Here is a 12523-nt window from a genome sequence, read left to right on the forward strand (position 1 = left end):
CAAGCGCGTGCGGGAGGGGGAGAGGGGGCGGCATTGCGGGACAGCTGAGCGCGCGGGGAAGTATAGGTTTTTTGTTTATGCAAGCGCCGATCGCGGCTGAGCGTGTGTGCACGTGCACGAGCGCCGCGCGCATTGCGTGAGCGGGGACTTACATATATCTATATATGCAAGTCTCCTCCTCAAGCGTCGCCCGCTCAGCCCGATCAGCGCTAGCGGGGACTTGGCCTGATTAGGATGCCATCTGTGTCGTTGCTACTACCTTAAATGTTTAGTGTGAGGACGTTGCTTTAGTGACAAGATAGCCGAGTTTTTAAACTTCAGCATTAAACATCAACTTCCCCTGCCAGCAGGTTTCCAGGGTCCTACTGGCAGGAGCACAGACTTGTAGTTAGGAAGAGGTCCAAGGGGACAGCAGCAGGCTGACCCGTGGGGATGGGACAGACCAGGAGACCCCTCTTGTCGCTATGCAGGAAGGTCTTTATTATTCTTTTTGTTATCATTTAGTTATAACGCGGCGCAGTACAATAGGGTTGGAGGGTAAAACCAATAAAATATCAAACATTAAATACACTGGTACAGTAGGTAAGAGACTTTGTTTGTAATATTCAGCGTTCCTGTTGCCTAATTAGCCAGTGATACCCATGATAATTATAATCTCTTATGGCCCACCCCCTATTTAGAGCTCACCAGAAGCTTCTATGGGGCAGAGATATAATTAACTCATTCCCTTCTACCTGTGACCCACATATGGTTATCCAGATTACACCATAAAAATGACTTTTCTTGTGTGTGGCTTAACCCCTTCAGTGTCGGAGGGTCGTGCCACATCTGTGGCCACGGACTGACCGGCGCTTCCGCATCGTGTGACTCCTCTTCGGAGCGATCACTTGATGCTGTTTAAGTTCCCGCTGACGGGACGGATGTTACCGGGAGGGGACAGGCCTTCCCTTTAATGTGGCACGCTTATCGGTGCTCCAACGGATAGCCCCATCAAAACGAGCAAGGTGCCACAATGTACAGCGTGCGCCATAATGGACCCTGGGGTGGCACTTTTGTTGCCGTACACCGTACGTCAATAGGGAAGTGAAGGGGTTAACTTTTTTACGTGATGTTTTTTATCATGTAATTACAGTATCTAAACCAGTGGTGGGCAACTCCAGTTCTCAAGGGCCACCAACAGGTCAGGATATCCCTCAATCAGTGGATCAGTCAAAGGAGTCACCTGTGCTGACGCGGTATAATTAAAACCTAACCTGTTGGGGGTTCATGAGGACTGGAGTTGCCCACCCCTGATCTAAACAGTAATACACCCAAACACAACTTATCCTTTCTGTAGGTACACAACAAATAGGCAAGTAGAGGACTCCTGGGATGAGTTACATATATGTCATATATAGGTAACTATGTTGATTGTCCCTTCTTATAACCGATACAATTAGACTTTTTCGGGGATGCTTCTACATACTGCCGCTCCGATCTCTCGTGTGTCTCCAGATGATGATGTTAAATCCTCTGTTTAACATTTATTTACTTTTTAAATAGAAACAACTCCAATCATTTTAGTGATCTGGGTTATTTGAGCTCATCTGAACATGTAGAAAGTGCAGACAGCGGGCAGAGAATGATATACAGCCCAGAGGCTGCACAGCAGGAGAGAGCGTCTGGGTAATGAATGCTTCAGCTAATACCGCGTACCTACATGTATATATTACATCTGCAAAGGACTTGCACACCCCGGTGCCACAACCACGCACAGTCCTTAACCGTTTGGATACAAGGAGTGATCACCGATTGCAAATTACAACTGAATGCGAAGGCGGAAAGAAGAAATCTGATTACAATCAACATCAAGAATAACTGCAGAGAAATTCAACCGGAGCTGGAAAAGCGCTTCAGCTGCTCGAAACGCATGGAGATTCTCTAGCTAATCATGCCGAACCACTTCCAGAAGTTGTAGAGGAAAGCGCAGGAAAAAGAATAGGAATCACAAACAAAAACCAGGATGAGAAAATCCGATGGGACAAATCAATTACAGAAGGGAAAAGCCTAAATCTTAAAACGCAAGAACGGGAAATGAATATGCACAGCTGTGCAACATGATCCGCAAACGTGTAACTGAAGCTGTAAGAACATGTAACTGTGATATGGTGAGGAAGACTATGAAAGATAACAAAAGCTTAAAGGAGACAAAGCAGCGACGTATGTTTGGGAAGAAGCAAATTATTGCACTCAAACACGATGATGGATCAACAATAAAAGATCATGCGCTTATTGTGACGGTGGGGGTAGCTGGCCTTCCAAATAAAGGTCAAAACCTGACTGGCTGCCTCTAGGAACCGTGGGTAATGGGCCAAGAGGGTTAGCTCTTGGGCCTAGTATGATAATACACTGTGTTTCCATGTGACCATGTTCCCATATACGGTCCCCTGCAGGGTTATGGGCTAGGGATACCGTGTGTGGTTATGATTCCCCATAGAAGATAGCTGCAGGAAAGGGACTTTGGTAGCTTGAGGTGAAGGGTGGATGTTGGGGAACACATATAGTTAGCTCCATGTGTACTTGGGCAGTACTCCACTGCCCCAGAATGTATTACAAGTATTTGTTGTGATTTTCCCTTTCCGGGCATGCATTTAACCAGGTGTTTTGCTTGCAATAGCAAAGCGCTAGGCATTGAGGTGCCAGGGAATCCTAAGCCTAGCTAAGGGCCAGTTCTGAGGAATAAGGTTACTTGTTCCAGGCATAGTCCAGCGACGTGTAGCGGACAGGGTAAGCGTTTTGCTGAAGGACGCGCCCTGCAACTAGCAAAGTCTAGATTTCAATCCCCAGACCCCAGTAAGTGTGTATATTCCGTCTGTATTTTGTATTTCATTGTGTGTATGCGGGTTTACCCGAATAAACGTAATTTTATTCCACCATCTTGTTTTGCCTAGTGAATGATCCCAGATATAAATTTGTTAAACGTCCTGGTCTCCCGTGACATTTATCATAAAGAAAGTTGAGGACTTCTATGTGAAATTATACGAGGTCACAGATGACACAGGATATACAGTATAACCCAGCAGAGGAAGAGCGAGAAGAAGCCACCAATGACGTACCATGCATGAAGAATGGGAAGACTCCCGGGAAGATGGAATTACAACTGAAATCTTGAAAGAAGCTGGGGAAGAGGTCAACCCTCGTTACATGCTGCTTGACGAACAGGAAAATTCCAGAGCAATATGATGTGAAAACTTGGACCCTAAACGTGAAAATACTCCAGAAATGTCAGACAACTCAAAGAAGTATCGAGAGATGCGTGCTGGGTACTACCCGAAGAGACAGGACTATTATATCGTAAGACAGAATGACCATCATTGGATACGGATGGTACTCAACTAGATTCCATGGGGAGTAAAAAGACCAAGAAGGCAACCAAAAATAAGATTGGAGAATGAAATCAGAAAATGTGTTGGAGCAACGTGGAGAAGAGAGGCTTTTAACTGTAGTACGTGTAAATTCATTGGCGAGGCCTTCATCCAGCAGTCGATTGACAAGGGCAGAAGATGATGAGAGGATGATGATATATACACAAAGTAAGTTACTGCGAGTAAAAAAAGTGACAAAAATCCTGCACCGTACAGTTTACAACATATAAAAATCCCGCGTGTGAGCACATTCGCATGTCTCAGACAGGTCTGCAACCCTGCCTCTCCCCATTATCTCTTAGCATACATCGCTTCCACTGCAGCCAGGGATTCTGGGTAATGATATGCAAATGAGCACACACAGCGAATCACTTTTTGCTTCTTATCCATTTCAACATGGACCCCTATAAGTTTTATTTTTTGCGAAACATGCGCACCAAGTACAGCACAGGTGGAGGCGCTGGCAGCAGAATTGGGGTGCTGAGGATTTTGAGGGGCTGACTGCTCATGTTTAGTGCCCAATGGGGAGGTAAGAGATAAATGGACAATGAGTTTTGCTATAACCCCTTCCATGCACATACATCCATGCACACACATATCTGCACACACGTATTCACCCTAATCAAACAGTCTTCCAAAAGTACGCAGCTTGTGTCAGGTCCATCTGTGCCGGCGTCCTGGTAAAAATCATCAGCGTGCAACAGTAATACAGTATATAGTGCTGCGGTCAGACACAGAAACATAAAACAAAACCAGACACAAACCCTTCCATGTGTCAGCCATGAACTCGTACTGTACGTACTGTTTTGTGCTCACTGTATTTTACAAAGTGTCGGTCAGTGAATCCCCTGAGATACAAAAATATAATGTCACGTTAACATGACTGTTCTGTATTGTGGATATATCATCAGGCAATGATGCCACACAGGTAAGTACAAAGCAAAGCCTCAGAGCTGACCCGTCTACATTGATGATGACTACCCGTGAAACTGCAATATGTCCCGTTGTGCCTAACAGGAACATACGTACAGGGGGAAAATGCCAAGTGCCTCGATACATAGGTAGACCCCACAGCGTAAAAATGTTTGCTTGTATTTTTTGTTTTATCATTGAAGACTACAAATGGTTGTAGATTTCTCTCTTAGGCCCAGATAAACAAAGCTCCGGTAAGTAAGTTAACATCACGTTCTGCCATAACATGTATCTTCAAAGTTCAGCAATGCAACGTTAAGTTTTATTTTGGGACGGAACGGGCACTGAATTAACTGTATGGGTGTCAGTGATAATATGATGCAAAAGAGGTGTTCCTCCGAACACAGCATATCCAAAGAGGTCCGTTCTAGTTCATGCAGCGCTTTATCGTGAGGTTGCTGACGTCATACCTAGAGGTGGCGTTACTCCCATCCAGACCCTGAAATATGGGGAGAGGGAGGGAAAGATAAGTCACTTGGTAATTTACAAAAATAGGACGTTTATCTCTCTCACTCCCAAATTTCAGGGTCTGGGTGGGAGTAACACCAACATTACGTAAGACAGGCTTAACCTCATGTTACTTGAAGTTAATAACTTGAAGTTAAGCCTGTGCTAATGCGGTTCATGCATAGCATTGGCTTTGGCGATATGCGTTGACCTCAAGGGAAATAATGTTCGCTACTGATTTTGGTAACATGGCGCTGTGTGCCTTGAGTTAACAGACGTATGTGGGTCTGACCCTTAAAACAAAATCAATGTCTGTGTTCTTGTTTTATTCTTTGTTAAGAGATTTGAAAATAAATAAATAACAGAATTGTAAAGGTTTTATATATTTATATATAGCCATGCATAATAATGGTATACTACTTTCCTCTCTGTTGGCAGTAAGTCCTGATAAGTACGGGTATGCCAGTAGTAGTTATGGAGGTTTTCCCTCACACCCTGGTGAGGTGCCCTATGTATGGAGGGGAGTGGCTGTATGCTCTGAGTCCCTGGATAGTGACATCAGGGATGCGCCTGCCTCCTGAAGTATATAAGGCACAACACAGTTAGTTAGTGTGTTGTCCAGCAGTTATGTGAAGTAGCTGGTAACTTGTATTTTCCTGCATAAGGGATTGTAGGAACACTTTGTGACCCTAGTGCAGTAACTAGCGGTCCAGGTTGACCAATCAAGCCTGTCTAAGCCACTCTGTGTCCAGGGACCTGGCACAGAGGGGATCTCCCTAGGAGAAGAGGGAATCCTACTTCAATACGGGAGGGCGTACCTGGCAAAGGGACAGCACGGAGAGATGTGCGGCTAGAGCCGGCAGCTGCATGGGGCAGTCTGCTACATCCCAATCTACAATAAAGATGACCTTGTTAATGAAACCCCCACTGTGTGAGTGTGAGATTACTCAGCAGTGGCAGTCACCACCAAGAAGGAGTTCCTCATCAGGACAATCTCCCTGCGGATGCACAGACCCTGATGAGGTGGAGGCGCTGCACATGATGTAAGTTGAACTCGCACCCACTACCTCAGCTACCTGTCCTGATGACATCCCCTAATACCATCAAGCGGGAGACTCAGGAGTCCTGTTGCCTACAGGTGCACCACCAAACACAAACACGTAATGGGGGGTTGGTTAGACTACGTACCCGGGCCAATGTGAGATTGGGGGGGGGAAAACCCGTTACATATAATAATTATTATTAAATATTATAATGCTTTTGCTAATTTGTATTGATTTGGGCTGTCCTCTGCATTAAATCTAAATGTTGGTGTTTTTAACTGACTAACTAACTTTACTTTACTAAACTTCGCACTAATTTGTATTTGCTTTACGAGCAAAATTAACTTTACGTTCGATTTCACTCCAGCAGTCTGGAAGAGCTGCACAGAGAGAAGCTGCATCTCCCTGCACAGCTCTTACAGCCATCTCCCTGCACAGAGAGAAGCTGCATCTCCCTGCACAGCTCTTACAGGCGATCTCCCTGCACAGAGAGAAGCTGCATCTCCCTGGACAGTTCTTACAGGCGCTCTCCCTGCACAGAGAGAAGCTGCATCTCCCTGCACAGCTCTTACAGGCGACCTCCCTGCACAGAGAGAAGCTGTCTCTCTGTATCGTTGATACATGCGGTGCAGTTATTTTGCCGTAGAATTTCCGCATAATGTTTGATGGGAGGAATTTGATTCACTCCTTTATCCTTGCTGGTCACTAACAAAAAAAATCACTAAAAGAAATCATGTTTAGTTACTTCTGAACTCAGAAAATAATGATTACAAAAAAATAGCAAATCTAACTTTGTTTATAAAATAAATTGCATTTTAAACGGTAAATTTGCAAGTTCAGGGTTTAAAATCTATCTGTAAATGGTGGTGCTTAGTTTGCTCCATGAGTCATTTAGTCCTGGGGAGAAAAAAAAACATCCTATCGTTAGACAGTAATTGCGACCTGTCAGGTTTAATGACATTTCATATGTTGTGACAATGACCATCAGGGAGAAGGGGAAATGGTTGCACTCTGCATCTTAAATATATTTGCTGCCAGTGATTACATTTTCAATCTTACATTTTATTATATCATTTATTTATTCTTTTTATTTATTCTTAATTTTAATGGGAAATTAATAAACACACAATCCCAGAAAGTTCAAGAACCCCCAAAACTGACCCTTACCCATGAGAATATTAGCACTGACTTATTGTACTATATATTTTGTCACTTTGGATGTAGCACTGGGCATTTCTGCATTTTGTTGTACACATTTGGCCATGCTCAGTAGCACTCCTTTTTGACACAAATGTATATATGATGAGGTGGGTTTTGGGGTTCTGAGCTTGCTGGAATTGTGTGTTTATTAATTTTGAATTTTCAACTGGTATCAGTTGTTTGGAGGTTGGGGGCCCCTCCTCCCAGGATTTAAGCTCGCCCCACCCCACTTTCCAATTAGCAGGTTTTTTCTCTCCATGTTCCTGTTATGACAGGCCCACTGTGGTCATTCTCCCTCCAGCAGAGGTAAATGAGGATTTTACCAGGTATGTATGTATGTCTTTATTTATATATCGCCATTAATGTACATAGCGCTTCACAGTAGTAATACACGTGACAATCATATAAATAACAGATAATATAAATAACAGATCATGGGAATAAGTGCTTCAGACGTAAGATTAAGGAAGAGGAGTCCCTGCTCCGAAGAGCTTACAATCTAATTGGTAGGTAGGGAGAACGTACAGAGACAGTAGGAGGGAGTTCTTGTAAGTGCATCTGCAGGGGGTCAAACTTTATGTATCATGTGTATATTATTAGCCAAGGTGCTACTCATATGCTTCTTTAAGCAAGTGTGTCTTAAGATGGGTCTTTAAGGTGGATAGAGAGGGTGCTAGTCAGTAGTAGGTAGTGTTAGGACCTGCAGATTGGGCATGCCGTGACGTTGGCTACGGGCTTATAACGCTTTGGCCAAAGGGTTTGACTAAATGTCCCTTACTCATGAGAATATTATTGGATTATCGTACTATATATTTTGTCACTTTGGATGTAGCACTGGGCATTTCTGTCTTTTGTTGTATTAATTTCAACGGGTTTAAAAAAAAAAAAAAAAAAAAAATTAAAACACCAGAAAAAAACATTTGTCTTTTTTTCTTGGCACCTGTTCTTGTTTTAGGCCGACTTCCTTCTTTTCAGAAAAAAAGTCAATATCTGCGGGTGCTGCAGGAAGTTCTGTACTGTACTTAGATCTCTGTATTCGTAGATTCTGTACCACATCACATTTCTGATTCCACCCAAGTTGCTGGGTCTCTTGGCACAGTTTCATATGTCTCCAGAATAAAATGACTAAGGTGAATTTGCATCATAGAGGGGGATAAGCAAACAGAAATTGTGTTCTTTAAATTGGAACATTTAACCTAAATGTTACTGGGGTCAAATGAGGATCATTATTTGTAAAGCGCCAAAATATTTCCGCAGCGCGGTACCGCGGGGTGCAGAGAAATGAGCATCACGTGAACAGAGGTACATACAAATAAGAAGAAGCACAAACAGATACAGAAAGCAATGAGGGCCCTGATCCAGAGAGCTTACACTCTAGAGCAGGGGTCTCAAACTCAGTCCTCAAGGGCCACAAAACAGGCCAGGTTTTATTTATATCCCTGCTTCAGGGGAGGTGGTGCAATCAATCTCTGCTTCAGCACAGGTGGCTCAATCAGTGGCTCCGGCTTTGACTGAGCCACTGATTGAGCCACCTCTGCTGAATCAGGGATATTCATAAAACCTGGCCTGCAGGTGGCCCTTGAGGACGGAGTTTGAGACCCCGCTATAGAGGGACAACGTTGAAACAAAAGGAAAAGTGTCTGCTCACTGTGGGACAGAGTATGGTGCAGCCGCACAGCTGATCCCCTTTAAGGTTTGGGGGACGGGACAAGGGGTGTTACATAGCATGGAGTTTGGTCCAGCCATGCAGCTTGTCCCAATGGGGTGGGAGGGGGGAGTTGGATGTTAGGGGTTTGCCAGATTGGCTTCCATGAGAAGGTGAGTTTTCAGGGAGTGTTTAAACGTCTGATGGTGTGTGGTAGGAATTCCAGAGAGAGGGGGCGGCACAGGAGAACTCTTGCAGCCAGGGGGTAGAGGAGGTGATAAGGACCGAGGAAAGGCGGATGTCGCGGGCAGAACATGGGGGGCGTTTAGAGATATATTAAGATTAGGGATTGTTATTCTTTCTTACTTTACTACAATCCTATGGGATCTGCCTATCAGACCTAACTCTTGTAGGCAAACCTACAGTAAGTGCTAAGCACAAAAGGACTTGTGTGAAATTGGAACCCGATAAGAACTGCACTTCTGCCGCTGCAAATTCACGCCAAGAAGGATCGTAATTATAATTCATGTCAATGTTAAAAGCATTGTTGTCATCTGCATCGATTTGCGTCAAAATGTATAACATTGTTTATTAGCAACAATGTGCGTTCTATATGTGAGATTAAATGTATGTTTTTTTCCTCTCTTTTTTTTTAATTATTATTGCCAAGTAGTTAAAAAAAAAATATATATATATTATTAAACAGTATATGGAGCATTTGAACATTATGACTTTTTTTTCCCAAAATCCATATGATATGAGGCATGAAGAACCATCTGCTATTTCTCCTGATGTTTCGACTTTTAATATGTTCACTTTTGTTGAATTGCATATTTTCAAGCCAATAAATCAGGATATATATATATATATATATATATATATATATATATATATATATATATATATATATATATATATATATATATATATATACACTCTCAACGAGTAATACGTTAAGAATATTACAAAATAAATTCCCTTCTTAGGTAGTTCACTATTCCTTCTAGCAATATCACCAAACACAAAAGTTCATGGTTCGGTTGAGTTTTCATTTTCTATTGCCCGCCTTCATGAAATCTTGGGGGGGGGGGGGGGGGGGCAATCGATCAAAGATTAAAAACTTGTCTTTATTGCGTTAGGTTTATATACTTGAAATAAGTGTCTCTATGAACAACCTAATCTGCACAGGTTTGCCCCTTCTTGTGCCAGACCCCCTCCGGCCCTGGAGTATGGAGCAAATGACAGATATTTTATGATGTTAAATTACATTTTGTGAGCATGCTAAAGGATGAATAGGAGGCACTTTTTGGGGGGCAAAATAAAGGCACTCAGGTTTAGGGTTACCGTCCCGGTGGAGTATTTGATTTTCTGTTGCCATGTAAACAAAATGAAGTACTGTGTTGATTTACTACGCATTACTCTGGGTTGTTGTCTCTGCGGTGTCCGCAGGCTTCTTCACCTCTCTCATGTATACTTTCTCCCGCAGTACTAGAGCCCAATATGGATAAACACATTGAGATTGTGAAAGATGAGGACGATGGGGCCGTATGGGAGAATGTTGAGTGCAATCGGCACATGCTCAGTCGCTACATTAACCCGGCGAAGCTGACCCCCTACCTACGTCAGTGTAAAGTCATCGATGAACAGGACGAAGATGAAGTCCTCAACTCCCTCCTCCTTGTGTCCAGGACCAGCCGCACAGGTATTTGGGTTCAAAATGAATCTTAGTAAACATAGTTACTGCTCTCGTTATTCTGTATGTAAATTGCGAGCTCCTCTGTGCAGCGGAATCGGACATTTGCACTTGGCAGTCTTGCTACGACCAAGTCTCCATCGGCATTTGGGTGCCAAGGGACCCTTCGCCGCAGCCACTGGACACTCAGCCGCTGGACACTCAGCTGCTCCGCCGCTGGCCGCTCTGCTGCTGGCCGCTTGGACGCTCAGCCGATCTGCCACTGGACGCTCAGCCGCTCTGCCACTGGACACAGCCTCTGGTGGCAAAACGGACGCGACCAAATGTCATAGATCGCTGTACAGAGATCCCGTAATATTTTATATTCGTGTGTGAGCCTCTGCTATTGTGCTGTAGTTTATATGATGTTGTTTTGTTGTAGTCTAAGCATTTATTCGTATGTCCCTGTCTTTAATTGACATCTAACATCATTGTGATGCCAATGCACAGCCTGTGCTGAAGCATGCAATCCATTAGCATTATTATAGCTTTCTAATTTTGTAAATTAGCTGGGGGGTGGTGGGGTGGGGGAGGGGGGTGGGGGTGCGAGCATCTGTTGGTTGGAAAAATGGAAGCCCTGGAACAAAAATTTAAAAAGCCAGAATAATTGTAGACAATACCTTGAAATCTGAATTTCACTTGATGTCTTTTTTTTATTTATTTTTTTGGTCCAGAGTGCAGATATCAAAAGTGTTCATATCTGGCAAAACGGCTGATTTCCTGGGTTTGTGAGAGGATCGGGAAACCATAAAAAAATCATTTATTTATAAAATATTTTACCGGGAAATAATGGGCAGAATTTTCCATGACATAATTCAGTGTTGGCCATTATTTTGTGAGACCAGAATAACGATTGAGGCGCGTGAAACATGTCAAGAAGGTTACTAAAAGTATTCCTTAAAGGGTTGGATTTTCAGCTGAGAGATCACTTTGTGTGATGCTGAAGTGTCAAAAGTGCAAGCAACAATGCACGTACTGTAGGATAGGAGAAAATGAAACAATGACGGCCAGGGTCCACAAAAGGGGGCTTGTAAATAACCAGATACATTGATTTCTTGATGCATGAAAACAAGAAAACATTTTCAGACCATAGTTTTTGTACAATGCATGACTCCTATTTTCCGGAGGTCCATAAAACCCAGTCATTAGCTCTTCAGCCTTTAAAGTACTCCGAGGCATCAATGAAATCATTTCAATCGTTCCCTGGAGGTGAAGTTGAAGATATATTTAGACATACAGCTCAACCCTGTTATAACGCGATCCGTTACAACGCGAATCCGCTTATAACGCGATGCAAGCGCGGCTCCCAAATTTCGTATTTGTGAATATTTTACAACACTATTATTGGTGTCTTAAATACTTTATTGTACAATGCATACAATTGTACATTATTTCTAACGCGATCCGCTTATAGCGCGATGGGATTCTTTGGCCCCCAAGCACAGCGTTATAAGGGGGTTGAGCTGTATTTAGATATATTTTGCTTGGCACATTATAATACATCTCTCCCATTTTCCAGGCCGACTCTTGGATATCCTACATTCAAAAGGTCAGAGAGGTTATATTGTTTTTTTGGAAAGCCTCGAGTTTTACTACCCAGAACTTTATAAGCTCGTGACAGGGAAGGAGCCAACACGGAGATTTTCTACCATAGTGGGTAAGTGATATGGATATCCAGATCAAGCAAATGACTAACCGTTACCTTTATATGTTATTATCTTTATCTCATGTGCACTCTTCACTTTCTTCATGTGTGATACATTATGGCTCTCTTTATTATTTTGTACATATGCTATATTCTGTTACCTTTAATTATTAGTTTCAGTTCAGTATGGTAAGGAATCCAATGCATTGTAGCCATCTTTACTCCTGAACAGGTCATGAAACGTAACCATATTCAATATACCGTAGCTCGTATAATTCACTAATATTATGTATTTTTAAAGTTAGATTTCTTTACAAGCGTACCCAAGTTTTTCTTTGTGTGATGTTAAAAATTGTACGTGCCACCAGTTTATATGAACGGTCTTTGATCATGAGGCTCTTGTCTGTAATACCAAGAGAAGATAGCTATGGCAGG

General features: G+C 42.9%; 1 protein-coding gene across 1 annotated transcript in view; it reads left to right on the forward strand.

Annotated features, from left to right (window-relative positions):
* CARD11 (caspase recruitment domain family member 11) overlaps positions 1-12523 on the forward strand; it is an 87945-nt gene that overhangs the window by 7463 nt on the left and 67959 nt on the right. The window contains exons 2-3 of the mRNA XM_075565977.1: positions 10198-10413; positions 11963-12100. Of these exons, the coding sequence (XP_075422092.1) occupies positions 10212-10413; positions 11963-12100 (340 nt within the window). The 5' untranslated portion in view covers positions 10198-10211. The remainder of the gene's footprint in view (positions 1-10197; positions 10414-11962; positions 12101-12523) is intronic.

This window comes from Ascaphus truei, chromosome 11 (assembly GCF_040206685.1).
Source record: "Ascaphus truei isolate aAscTru1 chromosome 11, aAscTru1.hap1, whole genome shotgun sequence".
In the NCBI taxonomy this organism is placed as follows: domain Eukaryota; kingdom Metazoa; phylum Chordata; class Amphibia; order Anura; family Ascaphidae; genus Ascaphus; species Ascaphus truei.